Source organism: Eriocheir sinensis, chromosome 6 (genome assembly GCF_024679095.1).
Source record: "Eriocheir sinensis breed Jianghai 21 chromosome 6, ASM2467909v1, whole genome shotgun sequence".
In the NCBI taxonomy this organism is placed as follows: domain Eukaryota; kingdom Metazoa; phylum Arthropoda; class Malacostraca; order Decapoda; family Varunidae; genus Eriocheir; species Eriocheir sinensis.
In genome coordinates, this window is record NC_066514.1 from 21,425,827 (window position 1) to 21,447,572 (window position 21,746).

Genomic DNA, 21,746 nt, shown 5'->3' on the forward strand with positions numbered 1-21,746 from the left:
GTTTTGACGTTTCTAAAGACAGTGTCACACCGGACACCGGACATTTGTCTGTTTAGATTTTGTGGTCCGTTAAATCTGAAATCCGTCAAATCAGGGTCCGTTAAATCGAGAGCAGAGTGTATGTGATTTTTCAGGTTTGTAACGTAAGCCTTAGGTTTGTGAATATATGGGGCTGCTCACCGATATATTATCATGGTGATTTTATTTTATTATTATTTTTTTTTTACAACAAAGGAGGCAGCTCAAGGGCACAAAAAAAACAATAATAAAAAAAAGCCCGCTAATCGCTGCTCCCATAAAAGAATCAGAAGAGGTGGCCAAAAGCAAGGTCAGATTCGTGAGGAGAGGTGTCCTGATATCCTCCTCTTGAAAGAGTTCAAGTCGTAGGCAGGAGGAAATACAGATGAAGGAAGATTGTTCCAGAGCTTACCAGCGTGAGGGACGAAAGAGTGAAGATGCTGGTTAACTCTTGCATAAGGGGTTTGGACAGTATAGGGATGAGCATGAGTAGAAAGTCGTGTGCAGTGGGGCTGCAGGAGGGGGGGAGGCATGCAGTTAGCAAATTCAGAAGAGCAATCAGCGTGGAAATATCGATAGAAGATAGAAAGAGAGGCAACATCGCAGCCGAATTTAAGAGGTAGAAGACTATCAGTATGAGGAGGAGAGCTGATGAGACGAAGAGCCTTAGCCTCCACTCTGTCCAGAAGAGCTGTGTGGGTGGAGCCCCCCCACACGTGAGATGCATACTCCATACAAGGGTGGACAAGGCCCCTGTATATGGATAGCAACTGCGCGGGGGAGAAGAACTGGCGGAGACGATACAGAACGCCCAACCTCGAGGAAGCTGATTTAGCGAGAGAGGAGATATGAAGTTTCCAGTTGAGATTTTGAGTCAAGGATAAACCGAGGATGTTTAGTGTTGAAGACGGTGACAGCTGAGTGTTGTCGAAGAATAGGGGATAGGTGTTTGGAAGATTGTGTCGAGTTGATAGGTGGAGAAATTGAGTTTTTGAGGCATTGAAGGACACAAGGTTCCTTCTGCCCCAATCGGAAATGATAGCAAGGTCTGAGGTTAAGCGTTCTGCAGCCTCCAGTCTGGAGTCGTGTACTTCCTGTTGTGATGGTCTTCTATTGAAAGAAGTTGAATAATGCAGAGTGGAGTCGTCGGCGTACGAGTGGACAGGACAGTTTGTTATGGAAAGAAGATCATTGATGAATAACAGGAAGAGAGTGGGTGATAGGACAGAGCCCTGTGGAACGCAACTGTTGATAGGTTTAGGGGAAGAGCAGTGACCGTCTACCACCGCAGAGATAGAACGGCCGGAAAGGAAACTGGAGATAAAGGAACAGAGAGAGGGATAGAATCCGAAAGAGGGCAGTTTAGAAAGCAAAGACTGGTGCCAGACTCTATCGAAGGCTTTCGATATGTCTAACGCAACAGAGAAAGTTTCACCGAAACTGCTAAGAGAGGATGACCAGGAGTCAGTTAAGAGAGCAAGAAGATCGCCAGTAGAACGCCCCTTGCGGAACCCATACTGGCGATCAGATAGAAGGTTAGAAGTGGAAAGGTGCTTTTGAATCTTCTGGTTAAGGATTGATTCAAAAGCTTTAGATAGACATGAAAGTAAAGCTATTGGGCGGTAGTTTGAGGGATTGGAGTGGTCACCCTTCTTAGGCACAGGCTGTACAAAGGCATACTTCCAGCAGGAAGGAAAGATAGATGTTGATAGGCAGAGACGAAATAGTTTGACCAGGCAGGGTGTCAGCACAGAAGCACAGTTAGTGGTAGTATTGACATCCCTAAGTTATGTGAGATGCTTGCACGTATCATCTGAGTGGCCATAACAAAACTAAAAACATTAGGGATGGTTCAGTCAACATCGAGGTGGGAGGTTTGTCAGTGGTCGAACTATGTGAGTAATCAGAAATCACAATTTCCTTTTTATCTTGAAATACAAATGAATCATGTTATGTTCTTTAAACACCAGTGAATTAAGGAGACAATTTACTTTACATTTTTAATGGTTGAAATCACGATTTATTAAGCGGTGTCTTTTTTTTAGAAAGGATGATAGGTATGGATGGTTTTCAATACAATAAAGTGTTTATTTTCTACACGCAGATGTTTCTTATGCCTATAGATAAATTCTGTTTAATATTAGCAGCCTTACTTTGGTGGTTGAATGATCCATCACCATGGCCGAACCAGCACCACAGTGTGGGATGGTTCGGCCACTTTAGAAACCCCTACTTAATCACTTATTTCATATCTCCACACAAATGAGCCAAAGGATGACGCTACATTTATGCATCAAGCAATTAAAGCTAACTTTAATGGTTGATTTTTCCACAAATTTTTTGTAAAAAGTGGCCGAACTATCACCGCTCTCCCCTATAAGTTGGTAAATAAGTTTGATGAGGTGGATAGAGATGATCTCTACTGCGAGAACACAGGGGCTGAGAAGACATGGAAAGAAACTTAATAAAGGAGCCTGTTTGAGTGACTTGAAAAAGTATAGTTTTCCACATAGAAGTGTTGACGCACGGAACAGCCTGCGGGAAGAGGTGGTGGAGGCGAGCAGTGTCCATCAAATGAAGGAAAGGCTGGATCAATGTAGACATGGAGACGGGACTATTAGAACTTAGCTCGGGCCCTATAGACTACAAATAGGTTAATAGGTAAATACACACACACACACACACATATGATAAAAAGCGATGAAGAAAGGCCAAGGGGTAGCAAGGAAGGAAAATGAAGACCTGAAAGAAATAGTGAGCAAAGAGGAGCAGAGGGTCAGAGAGGAAGTGCTGGGTGAAGTGAAGACCTGGAAAGTTGAACATGAAAAAGCTAATGTAAACCTCAAGGAAGTAATTGAAAAGCAACTGAAAGAAGAAAAGGAAAACATAGAGAAAGAGGCGGTCAAGGCTTTAAAGAAAAACAAAGAGTTAGTAAGAGATGTGGCAGATAAGAAAAAGAGTGTAATAATATTTGGAATGAAGGAGAAGAATATAACATACAAACCTAAAAGGAAGAACTAAAATCAGTGAAGGGCTTACTTAAGAACTTGAATGATGAAGAACGACAAAATCTTGAGGAGGCAGTAGAAGAGATTGTTAGGCTGGGTCCTTATATAGAAGGGAGAACAAGGCCGATGAAATTAAAACTAAAATCCCAGCAGGTAACAGAAGAAATACTGTATAGAACAAATAAACTGAGGGAAGTAGATGAATGTAAGGAAATAGAGAGAGAGAGAGAGAGAGAGAGAGAGAGAGAGAATTGCAAGCAGAGGTAAAGGAGAAGAATAGTGCAAGAACAGAAGAGAAAGATTTTAATTTTTTTATTTATTTATTTATTTTTATTTTTTTGGAGAGTTTTGGGAGACAGGGTAAAGAAATGGTACGTAAGGGAAAAGCCGAAAGTGAACAGAAACTAGACAAAATTGGAACAACTAAGGTTTTAAGTGTGATGTATACCAATGTAGATGGGATAATACCTAGAAAACTGGAACTACAAGACTACTTAACCCAGTAGCAGTGACGGGCCAAATTTGTGGCTTTACCGTGTAGCAGCGACGGGCCAAATTTGTGGCTTTACTGTGTAGCAGCGACAGGCCAAATTTGTGGCTTTACCGTGTAGCAGCGACGGGCCAAATTTGTGCCATGATTTAAACCCCCCAAAATAGATGATACATAATCTGATCGCAAATGCTTTGATATATATTATGAAATGGTTTGTGTGAGGGGTGATTTTTTCTCATTTTTCACGCTTGGAGGGACCATTAAGAAACATGATCCCCGCTGCTACCGGGTTAAGTAATACTCATCTTTGACCAACTTCAACATGTAAAATTCCAACACTGGCCTTGATCATTTTCATGTTTAGAATATTCAAAATAGGTATATAATTTAAGAGATTATAAGTTTTTTTCATAATATATGCAGCGTGGAAACTTTTCCCATTATAGGTGCGTATCCTAGAACAGCCTCAACCCAAGGCACTGCGGTTTAGATACATTTGTGAGGGCCGCTCTGCGGGATCCATTCCTGGCGTCAGCAGCACAGCAGAGAATAAAACCTACCCAGCAATTCAGGTATGACTTTAATACTATATTTTGGAACCATTATAGTATACTTTTTTTTTAACCCTTTCAGTACCATATGGAAAGGGTTAATCCTCTTCTAAACCTCTTAATCCTCTTCCATTTCCTCTTAATCCTCTTCTAAACTTCTGTAAAGGAAATGGAAGAGGATTAAGAGGTTTAGAAGAGGTTTGATCCTCTTCCATTTCCTCTTAACCCTTTCCATACTGTGACGCCGACGTCTGCATCACCGTATTGAAAGGGTTAACATTGGTCACCCTCTGAATTTAGTAAGCTTGACTTGAAAGTGTGTCTCACATGTTTAATTTTCCTTATCACAGTTTTATGACATGTTGGTATGGTACTACTGCTCCACAGGTGATGGGATACAAGGGGCCGGCAGTGGTGGTCGTGTCATGTGTTACAGTTGACCCCCCTTACCGCCCTCATCCACACAACCTGGTGGGAAAGGAGGGTTGCAAGAAGGGAGTTTGCACCATGACCATCAACAATGACTCGATGCAGTGTGTGTTCAGCAACCTGGGTATTCAGTGCGTTAAGAAAAGAGATGTGGATGATGCGCTGAAGTTGAGGGAGGAAATACGGGTTGATCCTTTCCAGAGTAAGTATGTGTTTACACAAATTAGCTTTTATGTGTGCTAAGAGATTCACATCTCTCATGGGGTGAGTTACGTATCCTCCTTAAGGGGAGTGGATGCTTGAGAAAAATTGTGTTTTGGGGTCCACTGGCTAAACTGAGAAAAAAATACTTGCAGATTTTCTTACTTAACCCGGTAGCAGCAACGGGCCAAATTTGTGGCTTTACCGTGTAGCAGCGACGGGCCAAATTTGTGCCATGATATAAACCCCCAAAAATAGATGATACATAATCTGATCACAAATGCTTTGATATATATAATGAAATGGTTTGTGTGAGGGGTGATTTTTTCTCATTTTTCTCGCTTAGAGGGACCATTAAGAAACATGATCCCCGCTGCTACCGGGTTAAGGGGAGTGGATGCTTGAGGAAAATTGTGTTTTGGGGTCCACTGGCTAAACTGAGAAAAAAATACTTGCAGATTTTCTTACTTGAATCAGTTGAATTCTAATGTAAATTTACCATCCAGCAACGGTGAAAAATATATTTCTGGCGTCCATTGTCCTTGATTACCTCATCACACAGTTTGCACATTACACTTATTAGGGAGACCAGGCTTTAGTTCAGGGGCTCTTGTTTGGTTCTGCTCTTATATTGTGAAACCACATGTGCCCTCTTCCATTGTACTGGGACTTCCTCAGTCTTAATCAAGCAACTTATAATGTCATGAATTGGTTCTATTAACTGTTCACTGCACTCTCTCACTACTTGGCCTGATATTTCATCTTATTCTAATAACAGAACCACTATACACAATTGTACTAGATGCGCTTTCCTTTACGGTATCCCACTTCACTGTCTACGTACGGTAGCGTAGATGATCACATAACATATATTGTGTCTAAAAATTGGACACATGAATGTCGGTCAGAATTATGTCTAGTTCTGCCTCGGGTGTTCTAAGGGAACCCCTTATATGGGCGGAGGGCCCGTACATTATCATGGTTGTCTACGTCACTATACATCACTACTGCATCATGAATGTTGTTACTACATGTAAGGTCTCTGCACTGAGGGTGCATTCCTAACCCTATGATTTGGTTACATCCTTTATGGTGATGGTACACAAGAGTGAATATGCATGAGTAGTCTTATTCTACAAGGCTTCAGTTTACATGATTCTCGTCCTTATAGCCTATGGCGTGGTGCTGTCGTTGGGTGAAGTGGGTGGTTTCGGAGAGCCAGCAGAGCACCGGCTGTATGGTGTCCTGAGACGCCCCTTTTTACTTCCTGTGTATTTCGATAATGATTTGTTTTTCACACTGTCGCCTCGCTGTTCTGTGTTCTTCAAATTGTTCTTATTTATAAATGAATTCTAACGTTCTACATCGCTTTCTTCTTCTTTATTTATTTGTGATGCTCGTACTGGGTCAGGTGATGTTACTGCGTCTGTGTTGGTAGATGCAGCGCCCTGCGGGGCACCACAAACAGACAATGAAAATGTGGAGTAAGCATAATAACATGTGTAAGGCCACAGTGGAAAGCACATAGCGCATCTTACACTTTCCTTAGTTTAGCAGATCTGCCGCTCAACGCCTCCGCAACCATCTCACCCTCAGCACCTCGTTGCCATAGTAATTTTAAAATTATTTACAGCATCATGTCCGGTTCATGTCAATATGTATAGGTGTATATATAAGTATGTCCGCCTTCATGATGTCCTGCGGCATGGCCGTGTGGCGCTTGGTGAGGGAGGCAACCATACAAAAAAGGTCAGTTAGTCAGTCCAGTGCCGCCCAATTACTATTTTTTCCATAAGTTGTGTGAGACATCTGGTGTCCACTCCATAAAATATCGCGTATAAGTGAAAAAAAATGTGTAAATTAAACATTTATTTGGATTTTGGACCCCTTGTTATTTTAAAAACGCGTAAACCAAACTTGCGTAAATTGAGAGTTACCTGTACCAACACACTTGTGAGTTGGTGCCTCTGAGGTCCATATTCTCAGACCTTTTCAACTCTCACAACATATATTTCCAAAGACTACAAAGGAGATTAGTCGGGTTCTCACGAGTGTTTTTCACGTGTGTGGTGCAGAAGCCTTGTCATACTATCACCAGGTTCATAAAACTACCCATGGAAATACTCACCACTTCTACGAAAGCATTGTCAAATGTGGATGTGTAAGCTCCAAAATGAAAGTATGGACCTCACGTTCACATTTATTACACATCATAAATGTTGTATCAGTGATCAATGCATTTAATATCTTAGAATGACATTGTATACCTTCTAGACCAATTTTTTCTTAATCATATATGGTTATTTTGCATCTAATTTCAGCTGGTTTCAGTCACAGAAGTCAAACACAGAGTATTGACCTCAATGCCCTGCGGCTGTGTTTCCAAGTTTTCCTGGAAGGTCCGGAGAAAGGAAAGTTTACTTTCCCCCTGAAAGCCGTCGTCTCCCATCCTATATATGATAAAAGTGAGTGGTAGTAGCAGTTATCTTTCTTCTACCTATATAGACAAGTGATGTAGTACATGGAATAGTTTGTTTTTAGTTTTGTTTTTTGATCTAGAATTGGTTCCATCATTTATTTTTTAGATCTACTTTCTTCTTACTTCATGCTTGAAGTAGGTTATTACACTGGAACCCTGGTTCTCAAACTTTATTCATTCATAAAGACTAGAAACTTATTTGTTCAAACACTGGAATAATTTTCCCATCAGAATAAATATGAAAATGATTAATCTCTCCCCACTATGCAGAGGTTAAGCAATTTTACAGTTGTCAGCACTGTTCAAATGCACAGACATCACCATGATGTAAATAATGTTGGTGTTAAAGATTTTGTCCCTCTATGGAGGGGCCATGGGCATCACCCGACCTGACCAAGTTGGTCTGTCAATGAGGGCTGGTGTGTTTGCCGATGTCAGTAAGATCAAAAACATTGTTTACATTTTCCGCAAACAAAAAGAACTAATACAAAAAAGGTGCACACACACACACACACACACACACACACACACACACCGTTGAGAAGGCGAAGAGAGAAGGTGTGGGTCAAGGAGCTGCGCTGCTGTCGTCTGCAAAGCGAGTTGCTGTGTTTACAGGGTCAAGGGTGTGCTCAGGCCCGTCTCCTGTCCATGCAAGAGTTTAAAAAGCTTGTGTAGAATGAGTGATGAGGATGAGGGGTGGCAGGCACAGAAAAGAAGAGAAAGAGGAACTGGAACAAGGCAGAAAATGCGGGAAGAAGTTATGGAAGGCCTAGACAGTGACGAATGTTCTGGAATCAGTGAGCCGAGTTTCAGTGGTTTTGGGGTTACATAATCATCTGCTGTATACAGAAAAGTGTTATTAGTGGAGGAAAAACTGAACATGTGGATTGAGAGAGTGAAGTCCATGGAAGAGGAGGAAGAACAAAGTAAGAAATCACATAGTGAATTAAGATCAAGAGTACGGAGTCTGGAAGACAGGGAGAAAAAGTTGGTGCAGGAAAATGAGAAGTTGAAAGAACAGTTGTCGAAATCTGAAATGATGGTAAAGGAAGGACTCAGAGTTGTAAGAAAAGAAAATGAAGACTTGAAAGTGATAATGGACAAGGAGGAAAAGAGAGTTGGGGAGGAAGTGCTGGGCGAAATAAAGACCTGGAAAGTAGAGCACGAAAAAGCTAATGTAGACTTCATGAAAATAATTGAGAAGCAACTAAAGGAGGAGAAGGAAAATGTGGAAAAAAAGAGATGGTCAAGGTCAATAAGAAGAAAAGATATTGTTATTTTTAGTAAAAGATTTGGCGGATAAGAAAAAAAGTGTTATAATATTCGAAATGAAAGAGAAGAACAACTTATAGGCCAAGAAGGGAGAAGGAAGAGCTAAAGTCAGTGTAAGATTTACTGAAGAACTTAAATGACGATGAAATACAAGACCTTGAGGCGGAGGTGGAAGAGACTGTAATGGTGGGCCTTACATAGTGGGTAAAACAAGACCAGTCAAACTAAGACAGAAATCACAGAAAGTAACGGAGGAAATATTATATAGAACAACTTAACTAAGGGAAATAGAAGAATGAAAGGAAATATAAAAATGAAGAAGAAAGGAAGATATGGAGTGACTTCTAGCAGAGGCAAAGGAAAGGAATAATGCAAGATCTGAAGAGGAAAAAAGAGGTATTTTTTTGGAAAATTCTGGGAGATCGCCTTGCCACTCTCGCTTGCTTTCTCGCTCCCTGTGTGGCTGCGGCCTTACACTTGTACATGTGTATTCCTGGACTTTGGTGGTTATGGTGGTGATTTACTTGTTAGCACATGTGATAATGATTATTGGCTCATGTCTAGTTAGGGTAATTTTTCTCTGCTGTCTGTTTCCTTGGTGTAATTGTGTGTAGCATCTGCATTTCCCCACTCTAGATATCCCATCAGGCTGTGGCTCTACTTCACACAGAGCTTGTTTTCCTCAGGAATGACTATATGCCATATTTCACATACTTCTAATGCAAAGTTCATTTCTTTAACTTCTTTTTGTACCCTTACAGAAGCCACCTCTGACCTAATCATCTGCAAACTGAGTGACTGCACCAGTAGTGTGGCTGGGGGAAAGGAGATTATTCTACTATGTGACAAGGTCACAAAAGGTACAACACTGGTGACATTCAAGAAGTTGTAAATGTTGAAAGTGGAGTTTGATTTCTCTGAAATCTTGATGATTCTCTTTGATTTTAAAAGACATTCTGCTTCAATTATCAGTTATGGTATGAGTTTCATTTGTTTGTAACACATCAAATTTATATTCAGTAGCAAATGTATGTAGAACCAAAGCATGTGAATAAACAGTTTTTAGAGACAGTTTGTGGTGTTAGGGCAGCAAATGATAGTGCTTCATCAACAGAGGACATCCAAGTGCGCTTCTATGAGGAGAAGGATGGGCTGTTGGAGTGGGAAGGCTATGGCGACTTCCAGGCCTCGGATGTTCACAAGCAAGTGGCCATTTCCTTCAAGACACCACGGTACAAATCTCTTGAGGTTCGTGAGTACCATCTACTCAGTGCTTCAGGTAATGATATATTACATAGATTTTTCATGGTTTAGAAACACGAGGAACTTCAATAGAACATCCCTTTCTGCTGCGGGACTTCTATAACTGATATGGATATAGAAATGCCAAGATGCACTTAGAGCAAAGAAAGCTTTTAATGCAAGTTTTAAGGTAAGTGATTGGGCACAAATTCAAATGATACATATCCCTTGTTATAAATACAGGTGGTCGTCGACTTACGACCTCGATTTATGACCTCGATTGGTTTCGACCGACTGGTGGTAAAATGATCTGGTCGTAAGTTGGCCTATGGTATAATTCATAATTTTCAGTCATTAAAATGAAGGTTTAATGAATGGCAGATAATCAAACAGCTCCCCAAAACAGATTAAAACACTTCACAAACATAACTTAAACCCATAAAATCACTAATAACATTTTTATCAATTGATTATTGGAGAAAGGTCACAAGAGGAATGCTGTAGGGATCAGTGTTAGTGCCAATAATGTTTTCTAATATACATAAATGATATGCCGCAAAAAGTAAAGAGATGTGTGAGTATATTTGCAGATGATGCCAAATTGCTTAGAAAATAAGAGATGATGATGATTGTAATAAGCTGCAGGAAGATTTAAATGAGATTCATGAATGGATTAAAGAATGGGAAATGGAGTTTAATGAAAAGAAGTGTCACAATGAAAATGGGAAAAAGTAAAAATAGACCATGTGGAGCGTATAGGATGGGAGGGACAATCATCAACACAGTGAATGAAGAAAAAGACTTAGGAATCATAATACAAGATACACTGATGCCTGAGAAACACATAAACAAGATATTCAGAGAAACATATAGTCTGCTGCAAAATATTAGAGTGGCATTTCAGTAATTGGCTGGGAACATGATGAAGAAGATAATAACAACACTGATTAGACCAAGGTTAGAATATGCAGCAGCTGTTTGGTCACCTCACTGGAAAAAGGATATAAGGAAACTCGAAAGGGTTCAAAGGATTGCAACTAAGATGGTACCAGAACTGTCAAGTCTGTCGTACTAGACTAGACTAGATTAGAGGAACTCAGCCTACCAGGACTCGAATAAAGAAGAGCACACAATACTTGTTTAAATTGAGAGGCACCTGTATCACCAAAATCAAGATCTACTGTATCTTGGAAAATTTGATATAGTCGGCTAGCACAATCCAAACAACAATTGATCTTGCCGAGAAGTCATACAGCAGATAAGCTTGGCTTGCAGTGTCATGGATTCACTCACCACAAGTGTATGGTGTTGTCTATACCTGCACAGAATGACAAAGATTCCTATTTTAAAGTCACTCGTGCTTCTTGTCTACTCTATGGCTTTGAGACGTGGACATAGTGACGAAGTGGGGAATGGGGCTATGGAGAATCATGGAATATCACTGAAATCATTCTGTCAAATTGAATTGTTCTGAGACAGATTTATTTATTTATTTATTTTTATTTTTTATTACAGCAGAGGAGTCAGTTCAAGGGCATAAAAAAAGGAAACAAATGTGAAAAAAAAGCATGCTAGTCACTGCTCCTAAAAAGAGTTAGAGGAGTGGCTGAAAGAGAGGTCAATTTCGGGAGGAGAGGTGTCCTGATACCCTCCTCTTGAAAGAGTTCAAGTCATAGGCAGGAGGAAATACAGAAGAAGGAAGATTGTTCCAGAGTTTACCAGCGTGAGGGATGAAAGAGTGAAGATGCTGGTTAACTCTTGGGTAAGGGATTTGGACAGGAAAGGGATGAGCTTGAGTAAAAAGTCTTGTGTGGCGAGGCCGTGGGAGGGGGGGAGGCATGCAGTTAGCAAGTTCAGAAGAGCAGTCAGCATGAAAATATCGATAGAAGATAGAAAGAGAGGCAACATGGTGGCAAAATTTAAGAGGTAGAAGACTATTAGTAAGAGGAGAAGAGCTGATGAGACGAAGAGCCTTAGCCTCCACTCTGTCCAGGAGAGCTGTGTGAGTGGAGCCCCCCCACACGTGAGATGCATACTCCATACGAGGGCGGGCACGGCCCCTGTAAATGGATAGCAACTGTGCGGGGGAGAAGAACTGGCAGAGGCGGTACAGAACGCCCAACCTTGAAGAAGCCGATTTAGTAAGAGAAGAGATACGAAGTTTCCAGTTGAGATTTTGAGTTAAGGATAGACCGAGGATGTTTAGTGTTGAAGAAGGTGATGGCTGACTGTTGTCAAAGAATAGGGGATAGTTGTTTGGAAGATTGTGTTGAGTGCATGGGTGGAGAAACTGTGTTTTTGAGGGGTTGAAGGACACCAGGTTCTTCTTGCCCCAATCGGAAATAATAGCAAGGTCTGAGGCTTAGCGTTCTGCTGCCTCCAGCCTGGAATCATGTAGTTCCTGTTGGGTTGGTCTTCTATTAAGATTGTGTATGCAGAACTTGTGTTTATTTAGGGTGTTTTGTTTTACATATTAGATGATTGTCCTGTGCTCTGACATCCCTCTACTCTTCAGGTGGAGAACCCTGTGAAGGTGTATGTGCAGCTGTTGCGACCCTCAGACAAGAGTATGAGTGAGCCTCGTCCCTTCCAGTACCTGCCCCTTGACTCAGGTAGGCCTTTTACATCCTTCAAGAGACTTAAGAACAATTATGGTTTGTTTCAACGAATTTTGGGGCTAGACTCCCCACTAGCAGCTACTGGAAGTGGAGAAGAAACCTTGCGGCACAAGACTCCAACCCCAGCTCCTCGCTCACCAAGTTCCCTGGAAGTGGCCAGTGTAGATATCAAGCCCAGACCATCAGCTAACATGAAGTTGGTTGACCCTGTTTCAGGGAAGCCTCAGTCCCACCCTCCTCCTAGTGGTTCACCTCCCTTAGCCTCCATCAATAATCCCATATCTGTGCCCCCTACCATGCCAGATGTATTGTCCAGCTCTTCATCCTTACTAACTTCCCCTGACCAGAGTGTGGATGATATTCGGCAGAGGCTGACAGCCACCTTAGAGCGCCGCAAGGTTGTGGGTACAGGTTCGCCTCGGGTGGCTGCCCCATCTCGTCCCTCACCTCAGTTTTGGTCTGATGATGCCAGTGTATATTCTGATACAGACATGCTGGATGAGGTACTTAGTCAGGGCAGTGTAAATGACCTTTTATCAGCAGTGGGGGAGGGTTTAGCAGTGTATGAGGACCTAACTAACCTTGGAGAATCCACTCCAAGTCAGCTGATAGATCCTGATGCTGTCTATGGTGATGCCTCCTATGCATCCTGCTACTCAAACCTGGAGTTTGTAATGGGTCAGGCTAGGGCCAAAGACTCCCCACCATTACTGCCACCAAAGAAGAATCCACGAGCACCCATCCCTGTCCTGGAAGATGACTACGGGGACTATGGCACTCCTTCAGGGCAACCGATACACCCCAACAAAGCATCCTTGCTGTTGGAGCGTGGCTTCAGGGTAGGGACAGAGGTTTCCAGCACCAACCATAGTATGGACACTGCCTTATATAATGATCGTAATGGGCGAGAGAGTGGCCACAGACTTGATCAGCTGGAGGACTTGTGGGATGATGTATCTGGACAGCCCCAGGAAGTAAGCTGTGATCAGTTACCTCGTACTGTCCTGGATCTTTTTGTTTGAGGCTCAGCTGGCTGAGGCAGCATGACAAGATAGGAATGGTTAGAATTGTTGTGTAATGTTAGAAGGAACCTATTTTGATCATGTGTTTTAGCATTAAGTATTATGGTGACTGGTGAAGAGTTTCTTTATTATCCCTGGAAACAAATATCCTTGTATTGTTTAAACATTGTAGTCCTCAGGCTTTTATGATAATGAAGTACTAATAATGTTGTATAATAAATCATTGGAAGGAGAAGCAATGGTGAGGAATAACTTGTATGTGAAGGGGACTTACAATAGAAATAACATGAGTAGGAAATGTAAATATAAACAAGTGTCCTATGTAGCTTTTCAGTGAAAGCTGCAGAGCAGGAAGCTTAATTCTCTTCAATGTACAGATAATTATTTGGCAGTTGAAAGTTTGTCATGCGTATCTTCAAATGTGGAATTCTCTTCAGTGCAGCATTTCTTAACATGGGGTCAAGCACCCTCAGGAGGGCTGAAACAGAACCTGAGGGCTGTGAGGAATGGTCTCAAGTTAAAATGCAATAGAAAGTACATATTTGGCTTTTTTCTGAAGGAAAAGTAACTTCCAGTAGCATGCAGTCAACACATTACCAGATTTTCAGATTGGTTTTGCATCCTAATGACATCTTTGACCCCTTACTTTTTTTAAGTGAACAAAAAGATATGAAAACATTTTGTTTTTCTTGTCTGGTGCTATAACAAATCTAGTGTTTTATGTGTTATCAATCAAGTTTTAGGGGGTGCTGAGGAACCTAAACCTGGTGGTTCTGGGTTATCTATACTTATGTACAGGGGTGCTAATGTCAGAAATGGTTAAGAAATGCTGGTCTGGTGAATATCTATCTATATCTCTGATGCCTTCTCCCATTACTGTAACTCTCCCCAAGGGGGTGGCCATGGCAGAAGCATCTCCAATATTCCTTGTTCTGGCACTCTCTCTTAGCACATTCACTTGCCAGCTCTCACTCCAAAACTGGTCCACTTTATTAATCCATTTCACTGGTGCTCTCCCACTAATACCCTCTCCCAAGATCCCACTGTCATAAACCATCTTTACAATGTCATCCTCATTCATTCTCATCACATAACTAAACCATCTCGGAGTAATCACATTTTACCCATTGAGCCATTCCCCGATCCACTCCCTTTTGTGTTATGTCCATGCCAAAACTCCTATACACATTTTATGTAGCTCATTTCCATTGTGCATGTTCACGATTGCTGTGCTGCGTCCCACGTCCATGTCATTAATGCAGATGAGGGAGGGAGAGGGTAATGATATTTCTGATACCTTTCTTTACCCCTATCCTCACACTTTCTCTCTCTCTCTCTCTCTCTCTCTCTCTCTCTCTCTCTCTCTCTCTCTCTCTCTCTCTCTCTCTCTCTCTCTCTCTCTCTCTCTCTCTCTCTCTCTCTCTCTCTCTCTCTCTCTCTCTCTCTCTCTCTCTCTCTCTCTCTCTCTCTCTCATAAAACAGTTGTTGACAAAAAAATCACTTGAGAGCTAGCAATTGACAATCGACCTTTTAGCCCTGGAATTAGAGTTGAGAATTAGGCTTTGTCCCTAATTTTAAGTATTTTTTTGGAATCTTGCTTCTCCAAGACTGAATTCTAAAATATTGGTTCAGTTGTCATTGCAAAAAAGTGTGGAACATTGATTATATTTATAGAATATATGTTATATCTTTTCAGGTTTTAAAGTTATGACCCTCTATATGCCAGTGACCCTGGTAAGCTTGGTCTCATCAACATAGTTTTGTGCTTGGAGACCTATAGCTTTGAAACTAAGACTGGTAGCAGAATTATTTTCTATTACAACACCTATATTTCACTCTTCTGAACACAGCCGAAACTAATGTTGTAAATCTAATAGTGTTTGAGGTGTTGTAGCTCTAAATTTGAAAAGTTACATTGAGAGAAAACATATTCTGAGTTTTAATAGTGATCTACAAAATGAATATGTGCAAAATAAGCTGATTTTTACCAACAGTGATTTGGGATGGGGAAATATTCTGTAATACTTTTGTCGCCCTGCTAAAACAATTACGGAAAATGCTAGGATGGTCAGATTTTCTACCATATGAACCAGTCACTTCCCTTAATATTGAACCACTTCCATCTTCTCTTCCCTAACCAGATACTATACTTGTGCTCTCTGCCATAACTCTGAGTGGCTTAGCAAAATCAGTAGTCTGTTCTCTTGCCCTATCAAATCCATTACCCTACTCCTGCCAACAGTTATTTTCAACTTTTTTCTCTCACACACCCTGTCAGATTCATGCACAACCCTCTGCTGCAACTTCTCAGCTTTATGACAACAATAGTTTATAATTGATTTACAAATAGGCCTGCCACCAAGTATATCATTTTCAAGCTTGTAAATCATTCTCTTCTCCGGCATGCATTTCTCTCATATAACCATCCATCATGTAAATATTGAACAGTGACATCACATGCCTTATCTCACACCCCACACCAACACCAAAACTCTCACTCAACTCCACGTTCACATGTACAGAGACACTCGCACAGCTGAATAAATGCCCTCCCACACCGTAATCCTCAGGTAAGCACATGCACCCTTCCTATTAACCCTGTGATAGACCTTCTCTGGGTTGATGAAAGCAGCAGTCAGCTTCCTCTGATTTCTAGGTACTTTTCAGTCATCAATTTCAGTGCTAAAATTTGATCCATGCATCCCCACCCTTTCCTACAACCTTTTTCTTCATCACCTACAGTTTTATCTTTCTTTTTTTTTTTTTCTTTTTTTTTTGTGCTGCGTATAGTGGCGGAACTTAATAATAATAATTTTATTTTTATTTTTTTTATTTTTTTTTTTAACGTTGTTGCCTATTGCGCCGGTAGGCATCTTCCCGGTTGGGCCTGATGGTATTATTAACTATTATTATTATTATTATTATTATTATTATTATTATTATTATTATTATTATTATTATTATTATTATTATTATTATTACACTAAATTGTTTATATAATTATAGCAACCATTAGGCAGGAACCTTACAAATACAGGGTAAGCAGATCAAGCAAATTAGGTAGATTGAGAGCTATTTTCCTTTAGCTGTCAATATTATCTCTACCTCTTTCAAAGTTACATTTCTTCAATATTTCAACATTTTTACCGTTATCCATCAGTACCAGGCTATTACCAGGGGCTTTCCTTAACTTTAATTTATTTATTGCCTCCTCTGTGTCACCCCTCTCCACCTCCCCTTTGGATATGTCCCCCTCCATCAGTCTTAACTCTTGTTCTGGTCCTACATTTTTCCTCCCACACTCATTCATCACAAATTCAAAATGTTCTTTCATACCTCTTTTCACAAACTTGATTTTTACTTTCCAGATATTTTGCTGCCATGCTCTTGCTAAACTCTACATCTACTGTATCTTTACTTTCCTTGGCCAATCTTTTCACTTATCCATTACTCTTCTTTTGCTTTCTCTCCTGTCTTCCCACCTTTTCTAGCATATTTCTCAGTATTTTCTTGTAAATTCATGTTTTGGCAACTGCCTCTTTAGCCTCATCAGTCCACCATGCCTTTCCTTTATTTTACTTTTTCACACACCTTTTATTACCGTTTACCGTTGATGAGGTTACAGGCCCTGCTCCGCCGCTTCTTCCTCAGTTGCCCTAACTCTTAAATCATGAACACCACTGCAGCATTGTTTTCTATTCCTACCAGTGCTTTTTCCTGTGGCTTCTTTTCCTTTCCTTTATAGATCTGCATATAACCACCTCCATGCAGTCTCACTTGCTAGTGGGGGCTTCGTGGTGCAGTGGTTAGCACACTCGGCTCACAACCGAGAGAGCCCGGGTTCAATTCCCAGGCGGAGTGGAAAAATTGGGGCGGCTTTTCCGATACCCTACGCCCCTGTCCACCCAGCAGTGAATGGGTACCAGGTATTCATTGGGGGTTGTGTCCCGTCTCCTGGGATCTGTTCCCTTCTAAAATTCCTTCCCCTCCTGTCTCTCTCTGGCATATGACAACAGATGTTGTGCCAACTAAACCAAAATTTCCAACTTTCTCACTTGCTAGTTTCTTCCCTTAATTTTCCTTCTTGGCAATCCCATTTTTCTTTTATCCTAAATTTGCTTTACTGCATAGTGGTCAGAATCATAAATCATTTCTCTCACAATCTTTGTCTCCAGAACTTTCTTTTTCACCCTATCATTGAGGGCTATATAATCTATTCAGCTCCTCTCAGACCCCTTTGCCCTTCTTATACCTGTAGATCAACTTGTGCTGGATGCAGGTGTTTACCAAAAACAAACTCCTGTCAGCACAGACATCCACAAGACATTGTCCATTCTCAATCACTCCATCAACACCCTGTCTCCCAACCACACTCCTTATCTTCAGCTTTCTAATTTTTAACCCCTACGACAAATATTCTTCTTTCATTCCCAAAACTTTTCAAACACTGCCTTAAATTCTCCTCAGATCCCTTCATCTCAGTCATGCCTTTCTTTCCTTTATTGTTCACTGGGCACACACCCATTTATACTTCACAAGGGCTTTCCAACCCATCATTTATATTCTTGATCCACACCATCTATGTTCATCCCCTCCTGCCCATATTTCTGGGAACCAATGCTGCACACCCCTCCTTCCCTACTCCATCCATGCTCTTACCACTCCTCTTTTCATATTGGATATACCACAGCAAAATAGATATTCAAAGTTATTTTCACCTTAGAAAATGTTTCTCATTTATTTGAAATACATATAGGCATATAGAGCTGTTCTGTTACACCTCTAGTCAAGAAAGCACTTATAAAGTGTATATGGTTGTGTTTACAGTTATATAGATATTCATATGTTGAGTTTATAAAAAAGATACATATAAAAGTACTATTTATAGAGGGCTCTTGTTACTACTAAGGGTTTGGTCTGTAAATCTAATGAAATATAATCTACTGCAATGTAGGGTCCATATAGACCTTAATGCAAGTTCTCTTTAATGAGATGAAATTTTAGTGGGAACCATGTCAGATTCTTTTTGTATGTTATGGTTACATTTCTCTTGATGCACTTTTCTTATTATCAGCAAATTTTGTCAATCAGTAACAAAACATTACAGTATACATGCAGTGTGATAATTTTGCATTGCTATGCTCACCAACATACATAGCATAGAGTTGTACATTCAGTACTGCCTCAGCATTGATGTCTAACTGGTGCCTGAAAAGGTTGCTGGTAGGTTGTAGCGGCAGTATTGTGATGTCACTATGGTGAATAAGACTTAACAGTTAATCACAGTCACTTACATTTAATGTGCCAGCCAATTACGAGGCAGCCGCTGCCCAGCTGGGCTGAATGATGGATAAGATGCAAGGGGGAGGCAAGTGAACACTGTTTCATGAGTCCCAAGGTTTTCTAAGGAGTTGAGATGCAGATTCAAACATGTTTGAATTTGTCAAAAGATAAGCAAAATTATTCTTTGTATAAATGTTCTCAAATTAATTAACCTTGACGTCACAATTCCCTTAAACATGATGATATAGCATAGTTGATTTAGTCTTGTTAGGTTATTTACTTTCGATTGTTCTTCAATGTCCTATTTATGGTGCTTGTGCTTATATATTATCATCTTTTAGTTTACGAAAGAAACAGTAGGAATAATTACACATTATAATAATTAAAACAATTAATTTCAATAGAAATGGAAAAGGTATGTATTACAGGTGTGAAGCAGCTGCAGCGATCTCTCAAAATGAGCTCTGTAACAACACTTTTCTGTTGTTGTCATCTAGCTCAGTGGATGGATTTGCTTTATTGAACATCCTTCCATATTCATGTCGAAACATTAATTATATCACATTTCATGCGAGTCTCAGACATTGTGTCGAACAACACTTCTTGTCACCAAGGTGGCAGCAAGCTTTGCAAAATGCACGCTGATGCTTCTTTCCAGCAAAATTTTTGTTATTTAAAAGAATCCAGGCAGTGCTGTAGAAACTTGGTATCTGTTGTAACTTGCTGTCATTGTGAAAAAAATATTTTGCAAGTCGTTATTGGCGAGATTTTACTGTAATTGCTTTTCAAGAGAAATGCTCTCTCTCTCCATGGCATTATTTTTTAAGCAATATGACTGTGTTTGTGATCAAATAGTGTTGACAGAAGAAGTTTTCTTGCTTGTTTTGTAATGAATTAAGACCAGAATAATATGAGTTGGTCATTTCTTATTAAATCTAAACCTAGGTATAAGGGAAGAACAATAGGATCTCAGTTTAGGTGATGAAAATGTTGCCAAAATCAAAATCATCAAAATGGTTACATTAATTTACATGTTAAATGTCTAATTGGTTCTGTGCCAAAATAAATTCTTGATAAGAGTGTTGATGGAGGCGGTTATGCCAGGCAAGAGAGGCTAGCGAAAAGGAAGATGATGTGAAGAGGAAGCGACAGGATCTTCCATGCACGTAACTCTTGGCTGGGGCAAGGTGATTGATCCTGTTGGAAAGGGCTTGGAATTGAAAGAGAAAATCCATGCAGGCTTGATTAGGGAGTCCATCGGGGTGGAGGCAGTGTGTGAATGAAGTGACATGCCTCCTGGTATATGCTCCCCATTGGTTATTAACCCGGTAGCAGCGACGGGCCAAATTTGTGGCTTTACCATGTACCAGCGACGGGCCAAATTTGTGCCATGATATAAACCCCCCAAAATAGATGATACATAATCTGATCACAAATGCTTTGATATATATTATGAAATGGTTTGTGCGAGTGATGATTTTTTCTCATTTTTCTTGCTTGGAGGGACCATTAAGAAACATGATCCCTGCTGCTACCAGGTTAAGGAAAGGGGTGACACTGTATTAAAAAAAATGGTATATCAAAGGGATCTGAGCTTTTTGTTATCGGCGACGCAGACGCCAATCAACAGATTGTCCATCTTGTTGTTCTCTTCAAGTTGTTTTCCTGGCTTACCCATGCATTGTAGACATGACATTGTATAATAACATTTGTTAGAACTGATGAACCCTACAACATGGCATTATAGTGTTTTTTTTTTTTTTTTTTTTTTTTCCCCCCCCCCCGTCTCTGCCTGTGGCGCCGGTAGGCCTTCATAGTAGGGCTTGATGGATGGCCCCAGCCCGTTGTGGCACAGGCAAGTGTTTATAGTGGCGCCATCTTTACTTTTCAGCATTTTCCATTTTAGACCCCTAGCTGCACAATATAAATTGTTGGGGGTGTGTTGGAGGGTCATGTGACGCCGATCTAGCACAGTGTTTGTGCTATTAACATTTGATGCATATAGAGAACTTTGTTTGTTATATGAGCTGAAAGTTCACATTTCCAACCATGCAATGAAGTTTGTTCATTATATTAGTTGGAAGGATGAGAGTGGAGGTGTTTACAGTCAGGTGGACCAAGCTAGGCTGACTAGACACACATTGCCCAGTTGGCTTTGTTTCCACTGCCACTGACCGATATGCATGTACATATTTGTCCAGCCCTCACCGAACTGAACTCCACACTTACCAAACTTGTTCGGTAAAGGCCTGCATATATCAGACTGACCCAAAAAGTATGTTAGAGCTGAATTTCATTATGTAGAGGTCTGTAAAACGAGGATTTACTGCATTTGCTGGCAACAAGCCATACTTTTTTTCTTTTTTCAAAAAAAGACTAAAAAGATTACCATGCATCTTGGCTGCCGAATGTTGCATCACCTGTAGGCAAAATGTAAGCCTTTAGGAAGTGTACAGAGCAAATACAATGTTATTGTTGTTGCTGAAGGGCTGTGATGGTCTAATAGACCCTACTCACCCCAATAGTCTTGTATGGAGTATGCATCTCATGTGTGGGGGGGCTCCACTCACACAGCTCTTCTGGACAGAGTGGAGTCTAAGGCTCTTCGTATCATCAGCTCTCCTCCTCTTACTGATAGTCTTCTACCTCTTAAATTCTGTCGCCATGTTGCCTCTCTTTCTATCTTCTATTTATATTTTCACGCTGACTGCTCTTCTGAAGTTGCTAACTGCATGCCTCCCCCCCTCCTGCAGCCTCACTTCACACGACTTTCTGATCAAGCTCATCCCTATACTGTCCAAACCCCTTATGCAAGAGTTAACCAGCATCTTCACTCTTTCATCCCTCACGCTGGTAAACTCTGGAACAATCTTCCTTCATCTGTATTTCCTCCTGCCTACGACTTGAACTCTTTCCAGAGGAGGGTATCAGGACACCTCTCCTCCCGAAACTGATTTCTCTTTTTGGCCACTCTACTTTATTTAGGACCAGTAAGTAGCGGGCTTTTTTTTCATTATTTTTTTCTTTTTTTACGCCCTTGCACTGTCTCCTTTGCTGTAAAAAAAAAAATTAAAAAAAAATGTCAAGGAAATTGATGGCAGGCATTGTTATTGCTTTGCTGTTTTCCTTG

The 21,746-nt window shown here is 40.7% G+C and overlaps 1 protein-coding gene across 6 annotated transcripts in view; it reads left to right on the forward strand.

The window, feature by feature from the left end:
- Positions 1-21,746, forward strand: part of LOC126990052 (transcription factor p65-like) — a 98,837-nt gene that overhangs the window by 20,950 nt on the left and 56,141 nt on the right. For all 6 annotated transcript variants that reach the window (XM_050848629.1, XM_050848640.1, XM_050848633.1 and 3 more), the window contains exons 4-9: positions 3,966-4,091; positions 4,458-4,701; positions 7,022-7,165; positions 9,213-9,311; positions 9,566-9,699; positions 12,209-12,305. In XM_050848629.1, coding sequence (XP_050704586.1) covers positions 3,966-4,091; positions 4,458-4,701; positions 7,022-7,165; positions 9,213-9,311; positions 9,566-9,699; positions 12,209-12,305 — 844 coding nt within the window. The remainder of the gene's footprint in view (positions 1-3,965; positions 4,092-4,457; positions 4,702-7,021; positions 7,166-9,212; positions 9,312-9,565; positions 9,700-12,208; positions 12,306-21,746) is intronic.